This window comes from Tinamus guttatus, unplaced genomic scaffold (assembly GCF_059628265.1).
Source record: "Tinamus guttatus ecotype Peru unplaced genomic scaffold, ASM5962826v1 Tinamus_guttatus_pri_ptg000046l, whole genome shotgun sequence".
Classification (NCBI taxonomy): Eukaryota; Metazoa; Chordata; class Aves; order Tinamiformes; family Tinamidae; genus Tinamus; species Tinamus guttatus.
The window spans coordinates 1,191,963-1,210,985 of NW_028288580.1; the positions used below are offsets into that span (position 1 = coordinate 1,191,963).

The 19,023-nt window shown below is 36.4% G+C and overlaps 1 protein-coding gene across 2 annotated transcripts in view; it reads right to left on the reverse strand.

Moving 5' to 3' along the window:
- Positions 1-19,023, reverse strand: part of ATG5 (autophagy related 5) — a 116,227-nt gene that overhangs the window by 59,651 nt on the left and 37,553 nt on the right. For both annotated transcript variants that reach the window (XR_015914223.1, XM_088538332.1), the window contains exon 7: positions 9,677-9,794. Coding sequence is in view for 1 of the 2 variants with exons in the window: in XM_088538332.1 (XP_088394458.1) it covers positions 9,677-9,794 (118 nt within the window). In the remaining variant the exon portion in view is untranslated. The remainder of the gene's footprint in view (positions 1-9,676; positions 9,795-19,023) is intronic.

The window sequence follows — 19,023 nt, forward strand, 5'->3', positions numbered from 1 at the left end:
TCTGTGCTCAGGCAGTGCCAAGGCTGCTATGTTTCCTTTTCATCTAAAGGCAGGCACACGGCATATACTCAACTCCTCTATTGCCCATTTGTCACTTGTGTCAAAATGAAGGGCTTACAAGGCATATAATCTAAATTCAATTTTCTGTTTGAATAATTTACTGGAAGTCAGTGCTTAGAAAATTGAAAGAGAACAAAAACAATTAATATACAGTCTCTCATACAATATACATTAAAAAAGCTGAGAGTTAATTGAAAACAGCTGATCACTAATTTTACAATATCATTCAGTACAGCAAGTCTTAAGAGAAAAATTCTGGAAGTCTTTTTGATCTTTGCTTTATTTCTAAAAGAATTAATGACACTGCTGTAGAAAGAGGTCAGTTCACACAGCTTTTCTGAATGAACAACAATGCTGTGAAAACTGGAATTGATTGATAGCCTACTGTTTGCGTCACTGTGTCCAAATGTTTACCATTTGGATCCTCAAGGAAGCATGAGACAAAAATCAAAACAAGTTTTACGAAGACTTCAACAACACTGGCAAATTAAAATTGCATCCAGAATTGTTTAGACATGATAGTAGTGGAAGAAAACAGTTTCCTTCTGCATTATGTGATTTTTATCTTTGCATTATGCACAATACTTTAAACTTCTGGTGTGGAATAGGGAAGTCATCTTTCCCTCCCCCAGATTAATTCTATGTTTTCCATCATTTTAACCCTCTATCTTCAAAGCATTCTATTGAACTCAGTGCTGTTTCCACTTGCATTCACTGCTCTGTAGTTAAGTAAAATCATATTGTGTATAAACCCTTCTACCAGTAAGATGAGTCACCATTTCTAATGAACTGTTTCCAGCATCAGAAGATTAGGATGTTCTATAGCAGGAACCTTGTAAATGTGTTTTAAACTTTTTTTTTTTTTTTGATTACTGTGAATTATTAACAAGCACTTTTTCAAATTTGCTGAACCCTGAATTTCAGCACTCAATACTTCTTTCCCCTTAACTGGCAACAGGAACCTATCTTCAGGTGCATAAAACCATGGGGAAATGCAACAAGGCCTCTCTGCCAATAATACTTAATACTATTTATCTTTCATGTATGGCAGTGTGGCGGCAAGCAAGCAAGCCTGGACCACCTAATTTCAAAAAGATAAAAATTGTTACCTGGCAGAGGAACAAAGACTCATTAGCAACGGCGCTCTCTCTCTTCAGTTGCAGTCAATTTATTTTGTCATTTGGCAGTTTTAGATAGAATACCCATATGTAACATGGTCTACCATACCTACTGTGAGACAATATACCATAGTTTTTTGTAATACTTTATTTGCCTGCAAGCCAAACCATAAGCGTGCAGTCGAAGTGACCACAGGCAGTATCAAACCTCATCTCCGCTTGTTTCAAATAATATACCAAATCTTCTTATACAGTAGTAACTTTTAAGACATCTGCTATAATCTCAGGTCCAAAAAGATACAGTGCACAGTGCATCAGGAGTAAAGCTAGCAAATTGTGACTGGAGGCTGAAAAAGAGCTTTATGCAATTTCTGGAATGGAGAAGGGTTGAATAGAGGGGAACACTGGCCACAGTCATATTCTGGACTCCCCTAAGTAACCAGAGCACTAGTCTGTTGGGAAGCCTGAAAAACTAGGATACCTGAATTAGGAAAAAGGGAAGAATATTTATAGAGATTCACAGTCCCTAGGTATCTATGAACTTTAGTATTTCTGATGTTAGATTTTCATATCTAATGTTACCAAAATTGTTAGAAAACTCAAGGAAACTGAAGTAAGATCATGGAACACCAAATGATGAAAGGATGGAAAGGAAGAGGAAAGAACTAAAGCAGAGCAGAGACAAGGAGTGACTAACTGCGTCACTAAAGAGCTAGGCCAATTTCTCCTTGAGAAGTCCTCGGTAAGCTTGGTCAACAATGTAGAAAAAACAAAATAGTTATGTACGACTGGAATAAAGGTACAGAACGAATACAAAAAAAATAGAAAGGGAACAACCTTAGAACCACTGTCATGGATCAGCAACAGTTAAAAAAATGAAAAAAGTGCCACTCCTTTTCCAAGAATATAGGATCAATATTAGAAGTAATTAAACGAAGCCTACACCCAAAGTGACCTGTTTGCCTCAGTTTTCAATACGAGTAACTACTTGCAAGCACATGTTAAAGAAAAAAAAAAGATAGGCAATTACCAAAACTGAGAACAAAAGAGTTCAATATACGCAAATGCAACACTTGCAAGATTTACCTCACCAGACGCAAAGCTGAAATGAAATTGCACACCATAGAGCAAGGTTTCTCAGCAACTCCAGGAGGTCAGTAGTGCAGCATGAATAGCAAGTTACTACCTTAAACTGAATTTTTTCTCAACAACTATAGAACTGACAAGCTTGGTGTCAATAGAATGCAAGGTTTAGATGAACTCAGGAAAAGAGTATTTAAGGAAATTTAAAAAATGAAATAAATGCACAGCATGAGGTTACCTGAAACAAAATTTCAGGCTGAGGATATAACTTTCTTGAATTTTGTTTACGAAAGTAACTCATACATTACTGTTTATTGGAAGAACTACAAAAAAAAAAAAAGATAAGGAAGCATCTTAAAGGGAGATTACAGCAGGCTTTGACAGAGAACTGGTTAGTGGTCTTTTTTGCATAAAGAGAGTTTAACAACTGGCAACAGCAGAAAGACACAGCCTACCTTATTAGTCACCAGATGTCTGAGATCCACAAAACAATGTGGACATCAACCGCCCCCTTCCACACACAAGTTGCAATCCTGAAATGCCTCAGGCCAGACGTTTTCATAAGCAACTGAAGGTTAATGCTAGTGCACAGAGGTGCGAGTGAGAACTGATGAAGCGCTTTGTTAACACACGTTTAAGGCAAACGCTCCACAGAACAGTAACAGGGAAAGGGTCTCGGACCGTGTCCTGCTGGAGGAAGGCTGGGCTGTGGTGCGACACCCGGCTGCATCCGCGCAACCCGGCGGCTGCCGCTGCCAAACCTCCTGCCACACCATTGCCTTGGCCTTGCCCTTTCTGCTGCCTCCGAATCAGCCACACAGGCACCAAGGAGGTAAACCACTCACAGAACGAGAAAACAGCTGATTTAACACTCTGACTGATCTAAATATTCCCTTAAAAAACAGAGAAGGTTAAGCGAGATCTGTTCTAAACTATTCTTCCAGTAGGAAATATTGTAAGGTGAAACAAGAATAAATTCTGTGAAGTATTTTTTTTCTCTGTGTCAATATTGTATTACTTTGAGATGTTTGCTATCAAAGCTTGCAGTTCTGCTCGTCTTCCTAGAGGCGTCTTTTAAAGAAATTCCCCTAACACATACCCCTCTCCCTAAATGTTCTCAATTCTTTGCTCATCTGCAGAGAAGAGCAAGCAGAAGGAAAGAATATAGCTTTTTTCTATTTTTCTGTAAACAGAGTGGAAATTGTTCATAGTGATAATTGTCATTAAATTGCCTAATTTTATGTTATCAGAAGCCTACTATTAGAAAACTGATTTCCATGTTAGCACAATATAATTTCTTATGTCTTGGGCATGAAATTTACTCAGGTGATGTAAAATATGTCTTTTTGACATAATAAATTGCACTTGTTTTGCCTCATGATATCTATGTTGAAATTAGTGGCTTAATTATACCCCCAGATAAAATTTTGATGACTGAAGGTTGGGAGAAGGCGTACTAATCTGTTTGATTAATACACCTTCCTAAATTGAAAATTAAAACGAATCCACGCTTGACCCAGTACTCTCAGATGAAAATAAAGACATGGGCAAGCGATGTTCCCTGGCCTCTACAAGCTAGAGATAAATAGTGCAAGTTGGTGGTGGACCTCAAAATGTGCATCTCTCATTTCATGATTGCACTATTTCAATACATTCAGAGCAAAGAGAAACAGCAGGTAAGAGAAGAGCGAGAGAAGCTGAACCAACAGGAGAACTCATGCAATTCCCAAGCCTTCCAAGAATTGCACTGGTCTCTTGATGCTTTTCCTAGTTCGAAATATTGTTTTTCTTCATACTTTTTCATCCCAACTAAAAACGCCTCAGTTACTGAAATTTACGCATGTTGACAAACAGCTTCAGAGATCTATCTTGTCTGCGATGCCTCCTCTGCAGTGATTAAGAAGGGAGACGGGGGGACAAGAGAAAGAACAGGCTCACATCCCTTCTATTCTGAAGGCTTAAAGGATTGAGTCTGAAAAGAAAAAAGAAAAACAAACAGCAAAAAAGATTTTTTTCTTTAGTCTAAGAACATCTATGACAAAAAGTGCTCAGCTTCTACCCACCAGATTTTCTCTGAGGAACAGAAAGGAAACTACTGTGTGATGAGACAGGTGTTTGCGGCTCAACATTCATTAACCAGGGGCCCCACCTACATAGCTGAATAAAGCATCAGCTTGAGGAGACACAAGCAAGTACTGGTTGGAAATAATAATTGCTCAAGTATTTCTATTTTAGAGCACTTCAACATACAGTGAAAGGCTTGAATAAATAATTTTATAAGTTAATTTAAATAAAATGTAGTATCTAAACAGTTACCCACAGTTTGTAATAGCCCAAAGTAATATTGACACAACATTTTACAAGGCATATTTTCACTGAGAACGTTTTAATGTAACCAGAAGGGAAATCTGTGCAACCTGGTCTACTTCAGACAACATTCTTAATTGAACATTGTGTTTTTCAACAGTTGATAATCTGGGTATATATTAAATCAACAGATATATACATTTTTTTCATTGAAACATTTTATTCTCGGCACAGTTAAGCGAGAGACTTAATTACATCCATGCTTCCTAAAGCAAAGGCATATACACGTCGTGGGTGGTTCCTGAAAGCCTTCCCTCTCTCTTCTTGTGGTGGTCCCTAAGTATCTGGCAGCAGGAACAGCTCACATATATGGCTACAAATGCTGACTCTGAAAAACATTATTCTCTATGTTCCCACGGCACAAAGCTCGGTTACGGATGTCACCAAAGAGAGGCAATCACCACAATTAGCATGAAGCTTCCAGTTGAAATGTCATTGGAAAAGAGAAAACACAGAGGGAAGAGGGGAAAAAAAAAAAAGGCACAACAGATGGAAGAAAACAGAAAGAAAAAATCTCATACGGATTGTATTGCACTGACAAAAAGATGCAGCTAATGTCACCAATGCACTAATTCTTGGAGGAGGAGGTTGAAAACAGTCTTGGAAAAACATCCAAATTACTTTCTGAAATAAGAGCAAAAGAAATTGAAAAACACTTCTTTACCAATACCTTGTAAGTCTTTATGCATACCTTTGATGAGCTGCTGTATTTTCTCTGTTCGGAACAATCAAGTAAATCTGAATTTTAATAACACCGAATAAAATCTAAAAATACAATGTAGAAAAGAATGTCATCTCTTTGACATATCTTTTGGAAATGTACATTACTTTGTCACAACATAATTTTAATACCCTGACCGGAATAAATTAAAGCTGCAGATTAAGACAAAACATGCAAATTCACAAAAATAAAAATTAGAAAATAGAAAAATGAGGTACACAGGGCACAAGGACAAATTTTTATACCATAAAATTCAAAAAATCTTGACAATAAGCCTTTTGGCCTCTAGTAACGTTGTTTCACCTAGATTTTTCTATGGAAAGATAATATCACCATTTCACAGACTACTTAAGTCCAGAAAATGGATTTATTGCTATAGTTGAATGCATCCATTTCTCCAGGGTTGGGGAGAAAAGTACTGAGATGCTCAGAACCTGACTTGAGAGAGAACCTGGCATTTTGTATATTCAAAGCTCCAGAGATCTCACCGATTCCAGGTACAAGTAACCAAGATGTCTCGCAGAACAGTCTCAGGTCAGAAGCACAAAGAGGAGAAAAAAAAAAAAAAAGATGACCCCCTTCATTAAATGGATGGATTTGTAGCAACCAGCTTGCCCAGCATCATCTATGAACTCTCTAAGAGAGAAAAAAAAATGAATCTAGTTCCCAAAAGCCATATAAAGCTTCCTTAATCATGTGTGCTAAAGTGCAGTCATTCGCCATCTATCATTTCAACAATAAGGACAGTGTTTTTTCACTGTGCAACCCTAACACTAAAACATGCTTGTCTGGGCTGGAAAAGTGTCATGACAGGATGGCAGGGAAGAGGGGGATGCAGACCCCCAGGTACACAGAAATTAAAATTGCAGAGGCACTTTCAAATTCTGATACTTCCTAAATTTCAGCTATTCAACTTCAAATGAGTAACTGCATTAAAAGAAAAACATCTGTGCAGAGTTTCCCAGGTTCACAAAAATGCTAGCAAATTAAATTCTCATAAGCCCATAAACTGGGTAGAAACACTTAGCTCTGCACTCTCCTCTGCATGTTGAGCTAATAGAGCATCTGTTGACAGCGGTAGCTTGTTAATCTCTCAGTGGACCAGCATCAGAGAGGAAATGGGTTGATTGAGTGGGTTTCATGGAGACTTTAGCAGCACAGAAATGCTGAGGTTCTGCAGTCTCAGGAGTCCATTCCAGCTGCTGGAAAAGGGAGAAGTATGTCCTAGTTATGGTTGCTAACATTTCTATAGGCAAACCTCAAAAGTGGGACCACCGCAGTCTGGTGAGTGGTTTTTTGAGGGTTTTTTTTTTGTACCTCAACACTGCATTAGAACATGAACACTTAATATGGTGCATCTGTTATACTTAAATAGTGCATGAGAGAGTGGATTAAGTCAGGCAAGAGAGTAATCAAAGTTTGTTGTTCATAAACTCAGAGAATTGGAAGACACTTAAGATGACTGATACAGTATTGGGAGAAAATTCCCTAGAGAGTAGAAAGATACTGCATGAGGGAGGGCACTTTTTCTTTTTTTTTTTAAACTAGCCCTAATTTTAGAGTGAACAGACTGAATTGCATATACTAAAAGAACTGTGTGGTGATTAAGTCTTGACGGCATAGGAGAAGGGTGCAGACAGGATGCAGGGAAGCAATGCCAAGGCCAAAAAGGATTACAGGAAGTTTTATGTTACTCAGGATGGATGGTACTTGCAGTTGCCAGTCATTGGAGAACATGTATTACTGGAATGAAATAGAAGCTGAAGAGAATTACAGTGATGACTATCAGAAGTTAGAGGTACAGAGATGACACTGAATTGAAGTACATATAAGAAAGTATCTGCTGTCTGGACATTTAAAAAAAAAAAAAACACTCAAACGAGGCTCCTCTGCTTTATCCTCCTCACTTTCTACCTCCCCCAACCACCCTTTCTGAATGGGCTGAGATGAGCACATTGCTCCTTACCTCTTAGGTCCCCTCTACCACTAATTGTCTATCTTGCAATTCTACTGAGCAGGGCAGGATGAAGCAGACAGACTGAAACTGCTGCTGCCCTTCACTGCCTGTCCTGTGCATTGACCTCACCGGTTCAAGTCCCTCAGCACTAGAAATCACCACTCCTTGTGTCTATCTTTTGGAACCATTTTCCATAAGGCTGACCCCTTGCTCCACATCCCTCTTTTTTGTCCTAGTCCTCTTTCCTCATAACCTGTCCCAGGTGTTTTCTGTCCATGTTGCCATATACTCCATTCTCCACTTTGTGTCCTTATCTGAGATGCAGTCTCCTTGTTCACAGATCTTCCCCAGCCCCATCTGACCATCTTTGCACCTGTACCTCCTTGCTCTCCAAGCATAAACTGTTCTTGCCAACCTTTGTTTCAACTTGTTTCTCCAAAATGGGCTTTAGACCACTTGAATTACTTCTCCAGACTTTTTTTCCCCATTTTTCTCCTGGGTGTCTCACAATCAATATAGATCCATTATGCCTCTCTTCCTTTTAGGCTTTTACTGACTCCTATCCCACTTTCTCTGCTCAGGTGTTCACATTTACTATGTCACATTTTGGCATTTGCCCCAGCATCTTTCATCCTTCCTCACTGTTTATAGTCACTCTACCCATCACACTTAATAACTCGCAGATCTGACATTTCCTTCTAAATTACTTGTCTTCGTATCCCCGTCTCCATACCTCCACAGGGGCCTTGTATCACACTCCCCACTCCACCTCAAGAATCTGTATGATATGTTCTGCTTGCAAAAGACAGTTAGCTTCCTCTTATCCACTAGAAGGTAAGAATACCAGGAACATAAGAGAACCAATGTAAAGCTACACTGCAGGAAAAAGTGTGCTGAATTGCAGATAACTCGCACCTGTGCAAGGTATCAAACTCACTAAATTTTAAGTTTATATTTTGCACAGTAGAACCCTCATGATCAAAACTAAGGCAGATTTATGTAAGAACAGATAGGTATTTTCCAACACAAGCAACCCCCTCAGCAAAACTTCAGATCTCTCCTCCCAAGCGTAGGAACATAACAATTTTGGTTCTAGATTGAAGGGTGTATATATATGTATTTTTTAAGCTTTTAATGAAAATACAACAAATAATCAGCACAGAAAAACTATATCCTGCTATAAAGTTTGGTACACTTGTCAACGACTGAAAAAAATGGAGAGAGATCCTCTAGAGATGTAAGTTGGAAATATATGTAAGAATTGTTGTCTGTTGTTGTCTGCCTGGAATAACTTCCGCAATAATGAATTTTAAGGGTTTTTTTCATTCAATTTGTCCTTGTCTGCCTTCCAAGTCAAAATACATCATCATTTCTAATCCATATTTTTCAATACACTTTTCAACAGTATTTAAGGGATTCTGAAACTTAAACACTAAAACATGGTTAAGGGATTGTTCAACCAATGACTACTTCATTTTGAACTAAGCAACTGCATTACTGATTTTCTTTTAACACCGATTTCAAATGTACTCTTCTGTTATCAGAAGACGACGATACTAAACCTGTAAATTCTGTTCCAAGATGTTCTCTAGAATATCCTTTCTCAAAATAACATTTGTTGAAAAAAGCCACATTCCACCACACACACACCACCACGCACTTACAGACACAATACCAAGAACAAGATGAAAAACCTTTTCACATTAAATAATTTTGATCCCACTTGGCAAGAGTGACTTTCACATTTATATCACCAAAAAATTAGAGTTCCAGAATCTGTAATCTTTAAGGTGAGGAAAAAAAGCCAGAAATGCTTACCCAATGTTTACAAAATAAGTGTTAATCAACAAATGCTCTTATACAAAATGATATGATGCTACGTGAACAAATCAGTACTTTATCCTGTTCTATCCCAATACCTGTTAGTAACTGTGTACAAACTATTACATCCTTGTAACAACCTCTTTTTCCTTTTTGGTAGATTTTTAAAGGAATGTACAGGAAAAAATAACTGTAGATATTGCAGTGTCGACCCATTTCAGAATTTTGCATACAAATACATATGAAGATAAACTGTTTTTTGTTGACTTCTCTGAACTACTTGTTAAAAGTGCAGAAAAAGTGCAAATATTACAATTAATCTTTGTGGGACAGCAGCCGAGTACATGTGCTTTAAAATAAAAAACTTTGGGAAATATTTTTTTCAGGGGTACCTAAGAACGCAGCCTTGTCTTCCGTGAACACCGCAGTGATCTATAAGCACAATGAAGGTCTCCAAACTTCTCGTAGTGAGCCGTACTTCGGCCTCCACTACACCCCATATAAATGTAGAAAAAGTATTTTATTGGGTCAAAGTTGGCTTTACAGTACCTTCAGGTGTAATAGCACTTGGACACACATCTTTTAGGAGATCTCCCAAAGTATGCAGCTGTCCTCCTGAATCAATTGGTCGAAACAGCTTCTGTATAAAAGGCCTTTCTGTCGTTGCCTGTTAAGATAAAGTTAGCAAGTCAATATCTAGTATCATTATTTTGGAAAGGCAGGAGATAGGGCAGAACAAGAGGTGGCCACAAAAGAAGTGCCGGACATTTCCATTTCTTAGATTTCTTTCACATTTCATTCACATACTTAAAGAGGACTGTTCGTTTGTTTTTTAACATCTTTAAGTGAACTGACACTCCAAGATCTTTTATAAAGTGTGTCACGGAGATACAAAAGTCTAAAAAGTTTTATTAGCTTCTGTTACAGTAACAAAATTTGCTAGAGCAAAACATTTAAATATATTCTTAGATTAAGCAAATAAACCATGAGCACAGATTTAAGACTCACCTAAGCATTTTGTCAAGTCAAAATAATACTGTAACAACCCAGAATATTTCATCTTCCTCCTTTTACAAATGCGCAAGTACTTAGTGTGGCAAACAAGCAACTTTGCAATTGGAACAAAATGAAACTTTTCTAGCAGATTTGTTGAAAATTCAAATTGTTTCAGTTCCAAGAAAGAGAACAAAATTTAGAAGTCCTGTGCTCTGACTGACAACCTACAGTCTTTTTTCTCTTCAAGAAATTTGCTGAGATGCACAGAACGTGCCCCACTTCTGCTGCAGAGAGGTTCTATGCACAGAAATCCAGAATGATTTCAGCTACAGCCCCGTAAGATCTGCCTCCAAAAGAATTTGTGACAACGTGCAAGAAGCAGCAGAACAGCTGTTAGTAGCCATTCCCAGTCACTGTCTAGAACACAGGCAATAAAACTCCCACAGCTGCAAGAAAAATGAAGTAGCTGATGGGTTCTGCACACACCATTCTCTAAGCACCATGGTTATGTCTGGCTGCACGAGTGCCATTACCCTATGACACTTCAAATTCAGTTGGCCACCACTTGGAAAGTGGTACCTATCCTGCTGGAGTGATAAAAAGTAATAGTTAAAAACCACACAAATATACACCCTCCACCCGCCACAACATCAAAAGTGTTTTGCTTTCTCACAGAGTTGGGGGTAGTGAGGGCGGGAGCAGTGACAAATGTGTAGATTTGCTGATAGGCCTCCACTTGCTGCTTCTTTCGAACAGTCTCCAACAAGCGAAAAATAATCTTTTTACACTTTTTCTGAGGAAGCCTGATCAGCTGTTGTGGTCAATTCTTGATGTCCTCAGAGAAAGGGAGGGGATGCACATACAGGACTAATGAAATATGTGAAGTCGTGAAAATGATGGTGGATACACGGCCAGGGCATTCACCTCCCACAGATCCGCGCTAGAGAAATTCTCTCTTTCATATTCTAGTGAAAAAGCATTTCTTCAAAGCATCATGCAAACAGAATCTAAAACATTGTTAAGAGTAAAACAATTTTCTACCATTTTCTAGTTTATCTTAAAAAAAAAAAATAAACAAAATAACCCACACACATACAAGTCTAATCACAGCTCACAAGTGCTTGCCAGCTAAAGCAACAGAAGGTGAAAGGGACCTCAAGGAGGAAGTCAGAAGTGGTGGTTATTAATAAATTTTTAAGATAAGAATTTCCCAAATGCATATTCCAAGGTATTCTGTTGTTTATAGGCAATTTTTTCTTTTATTTACCATAATTAATGCTGTGTTACAGGAAGAGAGAAACATACATTTCTTAAAGCTTCTCCCACATAGCTTGAGAGCTACAAAGCAAAATCCTCAGCTGTTATTATGTCACATTTTATATAATGAATTCAGATTTATATTTTAAGTCCTGAGCAATGCAGATGTGGTAATGTAAATAAAAATCACTGGTTTCCATCAATGTTATAATGATAAAAGTAACTGCATGCTAATTGTTTATGCAAAGACTGCGGTTCATAAATATAATTTTACAGAAACAGTGTTACCCCAGCATGCTTACATTTCTTCCCTCCCATGAAGGAGATGCTTTGCATATTTAGAGTCAAAAGAAAAGTCCCATCGTACAATCTAGAAGTGCTTCTAAATTTTTGAAGAGTCTTTGCAATATAGCAGCATAAATTGATTTTGATTTTTTTTTTATTTTTGAAACCATAGTTGCTAGTGATAGAGGAATAACCTGTGCACAAGTAGAGTTTCCTACTCTAGTATTTACTCTAACAACATATGAAGTAATAATAGAAATACTTACGTAACACCGTATTTGTACAGTTTCTACAATCTGTAATTCAGCTCACAGACATTCCTGCATAAGTGTTAACTGACAATGATTATAAACAATCTAAGGCAGGCTTATAAGCGCTTATGCACAATATCCACTGTTTCTTCCTACTACGATTTTTATATCTTCAATGACGTACAACATTTTGTTGTTATTTTACAGCCTGACTCTGAGTGATGTGCTGTTCAAAAACTGTTGCATGCATCTACAGGCACTACAGGTAAGAGCCCATCAGCTGCTGCTCATGACATACCTGTAAGAGAATTGCCTTCAAGTATATTAACACAAATTGCAAGGTCAACACCTGGCAAAAAAAATTGGTAATGTATTTAAAAAAAACAATTAACTTTTTTGTCTGAAATAAGTTTAAGAAACTCTAAGGAGTAAGGTAAGAAAGGCCAGTTCACTAACAGTGGCTTGCAAGAGGGTCTCATCTGCCCAGATATCCTGTGAGAAGGTCACTCAGCCTCCCAGCTGTCTCTATACCCCATCTTTTAAATTGACAACAGGACTTCTACAACACATGCGCACTGCAATGAGAAGAAATAGATTGAAATATTCAGGTATAATAGCACTGAAAAGAGTTATAAGCGAGCTGGAGTTATGGGAGGACCTTTAAGGCACTATAAAGTCTCAGAAGATCAGAGACAAGCTATATAGTTACATATTGTGTTAGCAATTACAACTCTCTCTCTTCACAGTCATCCTGCCAAAAAGGGTACTCAGCTTGCCTGCTCCTTTTCAGGATCAACAGAACATCAAACACTGCAAGAAATCCACAATTTAATTAGACATTTTATACAGGATGCATCCTCAAATGAAAAACATAACCCAAGGACTGCTGGGTTTTAGTCTGGAAAAAAACAGTCAGTTACTGGTATTTCCAACTGAAGGAAGGGTTTTAGGGTTTTCTAACCACGTATTCTGCTGCTACTCTAACTGCATTCAGACAAAAGTTACCATACATATCGAACCCAAAACCAACAAAACACTCCCTCCAACTCCCACACACGTGCATAAACTGGCAACCTATAACCAACTCTTAGATATTTTAAAATATTTTCATAAATTGCCAACTTCATATTCTGTAGTGCTTTGTATTGAAATGACTTAATCTAAAAAAATCTGATTAAAATAAATTTGAACTTGTTTCAACAAAACAAACTAAATCAAGAAGCCTTAAAAGTTTATATAATGCTTAAAGTCTCTTTTTTTTTTTCCCTAAATATACACCTGGGAAAGACACAGAAACATGAACTAATCCATGAAAGTTTTAAACTGTTTTTAACTATTTGGTCAAAAATCCATTTTCCATACTTTTTTTTTTAATAAAAAAAAAGAAAGAAAAAAGGTCATTTGCTTTGTAAAAGTGTTTTCAGCTAAAAATATTAATACATAAATACATGAAAAAGTGAGTAACAAAAAGGTGACAAATTGTTTAACGTATTCACTCACAGAACTACACTGTGTTTGCATGTCTGAAAGCATGACATTGCCAAGCCACATCTGAAATCCTGTTCCTTCATTGCCACTGATGTTGAAAACTCCTTTTTTTTGTCCCCCATGGCATTCTCAGGAATATATCTTAGACTTCTTTTTGTTTAGTATTAAACTTCAATGACTAATTACTTCATTGTGGAAAAAGCATAAAGGAAAGGTGTGGGTATGTTTATTTTTCAGAGTCTGCTTACCGAAAGCTCGTCAGATTAGCAGACTGAAGGATTAAATAAGAATTGCACATGAACTCAAGTAAGAGAATTTTCGTCAGAATAGGAAATAATTAATTTCTAAGTGTATAGGAAAGAAAAGCAAGCTTTGAGGAGCTAGCCCAAGGTATTTTCCTGAACTGAACCTACTTTCTGTTGTCTAAGGTTTTGGGATTATTACAAAGTTATCCACAGTCGCTTCACATGCTGTATATTTTGGCTTTTCATTCAGCCAATGAATGGCTGAATGGCTCTTCAGCTACTACCCTTCATCCTGATACCTGTATATTTCAGCCAACAGAAACATCTGCTGGGCTTCTGGAAAAACATACCAGTGAATTAAATACTGTGCCATGGCGATAGCTTTTATATGTATATGTGGCTAACAGTAGATAGCCAAAACAAACCAGAAAGACAGTACGTGCAACAACAGCTTGAGTGACACAGAAGAGGCAGGACATTTAAATAGCAAGGCAAACACTGACTAGCATCATCCGGAACACACAAACAGGTGACTACGCCGTAAAGAAACCTCACACAGATTTAATCCAACTCGTGCTTATTGTTCTGCATTGCTGGGATGCCTGCAGGCAACGTAAGCTGGTGATCTTAGCAGAAAACAATGATGATTTATATGCAAAAATTGTTTGTGTAAACTCAGACCTCTAGCTCTTCCCCACCTCCATCCAGTGTTGCTGTTCTAAGCTTCCTATCTCCAAGCAGCTGCTCTTTAAACAAACAAAAGATAAACCAAGAAACATCCAAATACCTTCACAATGGCCAGTGTAACTCAGATTAAATCACTTTTAAAAACTACATGCTTTGAATGTCTTCGTATAAGCAGGCTAATATCTATAGCAGTGGGGTTTTTTTGCACTTTGCAGCATATTTCATATGCTTACATTATATTTAATATTTTGAATAATTTACTTTTTTTGTGCTATCATCTCATCTTAAATTAGGAAAACAAAATTACTAGTGCAATGACCACATGCTAACTTTCTCTGCAACAGAATAAAGATGATTATGTAAACTAGAAATATCAGTAATGCTTAACTGGTACTTAGGAGCGACTCCTATTTCAGCATTCAGTTAACGCAAGGCTTACAGAAAGAGCTAGGCAAGCACATATCAAAGGAAATATTACTTTAGCAGAAACTTGCTATGCTAAACTACTAATTCCCCCCTTGCCATTTCATTTGCAATAATCCTCAAACTAAAAACACAGGATTCAGGACATTACTTATTCAATTGACTTGTTCTCCTATAGTCTTATTTCTTCCTCGTAGTTTTAATCTTAAAATATTTCCCTTTTTACAATCTCTATTTCCCATCATACCTTCTAGTTTATGCTTTTAATTAACAGATTCCGAAAGACTTGTGTGTCAGCAGGACTTTTGTACTTTGCTTCAAAATATTTCCAAAAATAATTATACCCATACTCCTTCATTAACTGCTTTTCACTCAGCACTTCAGTTGGGATAGCCTTGAAATACTTAATTTTCAAAATGTGTTAAGAAACAATAACCTTTGTTAAGGCTACAGATTCAAGTTAAATATTGAATTTCAAGTTATAGTGTAAGTGCCAAAATGAAAAATTAAAATAACTTGATTTTCACTACTACATCATAATATAGCATACCTAAGTACCATTACTGTACACTCCACCAAGCAGCTTTCAACCTACATATTAAAAAAAAAAAAACACACACACACTTATTAAAATAATCCATGCTTGCTACTGGCTAATAAAATTAAAGTTATATCCAATTTCCAAAGGATTCAGTAAAGGGTGACTTATGTTGATGCAAGGAAGAAAGCCTTATCTTAATAAGCTGTAGTTGAGCTACTCAGGGAGCAGTTTGAGAAGCAGAAGGAAAATAAATAAGTAAACCATCACAAAACACTCACAGCAAACACACACACCTGTATGATTCTTACATTTTCATTAATTGGGGGAAAAGGTGACATCTTTCCTTCCCTGTCACATATTTTACGCGAGTCTAGAAAACAAGACTCAAAAATAAGTAACCACATCAGCTTAAGCTCGCATTATATTTATTACAAGCGAAATAAAATATTTTTGGCTTTAGCTTCTTAAAAATCTCAACATAATAAACAGAAATCTAGATTTACACCTATTATAGCAATTCAAAGCAAGTTACCTGCTGGAAGCAAGATGCAGGCCCATTCAATGAAAATAGATACAACATCTCTAGAACAGTCATAGGGAGATTTTCTATTGTCTCTGGAGTGTCATCACAGATTTCCAATGAAGGACAAATATTTGCACCTTTGTTAAATTATGTGCAATTTGTAATATTGTTTTATCAAGAATGAATGTGATGAATCTCAACATGAAATAAATGGATTGTATGAAGTGTCTTCAGACAATAACTGGAACTACAATATGAAAATGGTGAATTACAATTCAGGTCCATCAATTAAACGGAGAATGCTAGTTTTCATTAAAATATTTTGGATCAATTTTTTCATTAATATTTTATCTGTGCAGCAAGAAAATGATAATTGTCTTAAAAATAACTGTATTACTCATCACAGGCTTACTCCAAGATGTGGTCAAAAAGTCTGATTTGCAGTTACAAAACTGCGAAGTTGACTTTCAGAAATAAGCTGTTGAGAATATTCATATTGTTTTATTTAATCTTAGAAAGTTAACTGATTTTTTGCATAAAATATTAATTTTTCCCTGTTAAGTGGTTATTTTACTTAAACACATCAAATACGACGCTCATTTTAATAGTTCACAGTCAGGGGAAAGAAGATAGAAAATAAAATTCTCTGTTACTAAAACTATTTTGACTCATATTTTTAATTGCTCCAAAAATTCTGTATGAGCCAGAATAGCTGCCAGAATCCAAGCTGTTCTGTCACGTCTAGGCCCACAGGTTTTCAGTGAGATGGTTGTAGTGTAAAAACTAACAGGGACTTTCAGATAAACATATGCTGAACCTGGAGCTTTCTCTTTACCTTAGGTTGTGAAAAAGATCGAGAGCAACTACAACATAATTGCTCCAACACCCAAGACTATGCAATACACACTACTAATGTTTTAAGGATATCTTTAAAGAAAAAGAGACCAAGTTAAAGAAAAGGATACCTTTTGCTTATTTCAAGAATTTCTATAGAAGCACTTGTTTTGCTGTTGCCAGCACCTGTAATTTATTCTTTCTAGTTTTGGGGGGAGAATGAATACGTCATTCTCTTAGAAAGCCTTAGTCCAGGCCAAAATAAAGAAACTCTCACCTAAAGAGCAGACTTCACAAACTGGCCAGGTTTAATGTTTTTAACCCTGTTGGCAAGCAGAGAATTTACACAGACTCAGGTGCACATCACTTTGCCTTGGCTGGCCTTAAATGTAACCAGTGAAACACAGGCTGCAGTCCTGCATGCGTGGAAACCTAGTAAAATAAACCAAACGGAAGCAGCAAAAACTCTTCCTCTAAATATAAAACAAATACATAAACATCATGAATAGCCAAAGACTCCATAAAGGACAAGTGGCCAAATGTCAAGTCGGTAAGAAATATAGTTAGGCTAAAGAAAGCTTCAAAGAACTTGCTCTTCCTGCATCATCTAGTAAAAACTTTTAAAGTTCCTTCCTCTCAGGAGGTAGCAAGCTGTACTCTTGATTTTCAGCTCAACAAGATGAAGTATGCTCTCTGGAGGGAAAAAAAAAGTTTTTATCAATTTTAAATTTGTTATCTTTCAAATTTTATCAGCATCCTTTCATCTTGTGTTATGAGACATAGAAAGGACAATGACATGATTTCTGCTCATACTGTGCTCACTCTTCAAGTCTTCTAAGTTATACAGGACTTCTCCAACATATCTCATTTTTTTGTTGTACAACTTCGACTATTTTTTATACCACTTATAAAGTTATTAGGACTGGCCTATTCTGAGAATTTATTAAAAGACTAGTTCTAGTATTTCCTTAACTAGTCTGCAAAAAAATGAACCCCAAATAATAAATGTCATCATGATTTTTTTTTTCTGCCTTGAACCAGACAAGTGTTTCTAATAAAAGACCTAAGTTATGATTTTATATGTCCAATACACAACTAAAAATTATATAATGAAAGGAAGCAACATAGGCGTGCTCAACATACCTAACTAGAATTGCCAGAAAAATTGACTCATTGACAGGACATGATGGGTTTGCAGGGCTAGTTGTAAAGCCAACACACAGAATAAATAAAATGACCTTTTCTGTCCTAAATATGCTTTTAATTTTTCTAAGCTACACATTTTCAGTCACTATAAAAGTTAGAGTACACAACTATACTATAATCTACAGAAAAAAGCATGTGTCCATTTTTTCTTGAATTCATATTATGTTTGCTGCAGTTAAGTAGTGAGAAGGAAGGAAAGTTTGGCTTCATTGTTAAAGAGTTTATGCTGCTGATGGATGACCCCTAATATTCTTAAGTATCTGTGAAGATTAAGAAGTCAAAACATTTAGTTTGCACTATTAGCAATTACAAATTAGTAGTGCAGAAGTCGCTACTTTGTCACTAGACTAAAGATTAAAACAATTCTATAAATGCCTATATGTACGCTCCCTTATAGCCATTACAAAAGCATTTTTGGAAGCACCTTTAAAGCTTCTGACAAATAAAATTCTTACTCTTCAGATTTGATGGGAAATTATGAGAATTATACATATGGTTAAAGGAGTATTTCATAACTACAGAACAAACTTACACAATGGATCGTTTTTCTCAAGTAGAAGAGACTATATCCCAATCACTACAAATTTATTCTCTTTTGATTTAAAGTACGTAAAAATCAAGGAAGTACAAAGTTATACACAAATCTACATACATGTTTATCATAGTATATTTATATATATTCAAGACACACATTAACATTAAAATTCTGATATTCCTTAAAGCACTCAAAGACACTACACAAGTTAAAACTTTAAGCCTCTGAGCACTAATGATCACTACTTTAAAAAGCAATAAAAATTATACAACATGTTCCCTTTGGGGGAAGTTTTAACATGTTACAGCCTGCTATTTGGCAAATGTTTTATCAAAAACTGTTGCAAGTAATACATAAAAACCCACAAAAACACAACCCCCAAAACTGGTATCTTAGCCTCAGTCTCAAATTAAAAGCCACAACTAGAATTACAAACGCATCTGGAACAAAATTAAAAGTTTAATGTAGCAGGGTTTACTATGCTTGTTTCTTGACAATAATATTGAATAACTTTTGGTCACAAACGGTTAAGAAGAATTCTTCTGAACATATGTGGGCACCAACTGATATCTTCCTTGAAATATTTTATTGTACAGAACACACTATGAAGGAATCGCAATTCTAC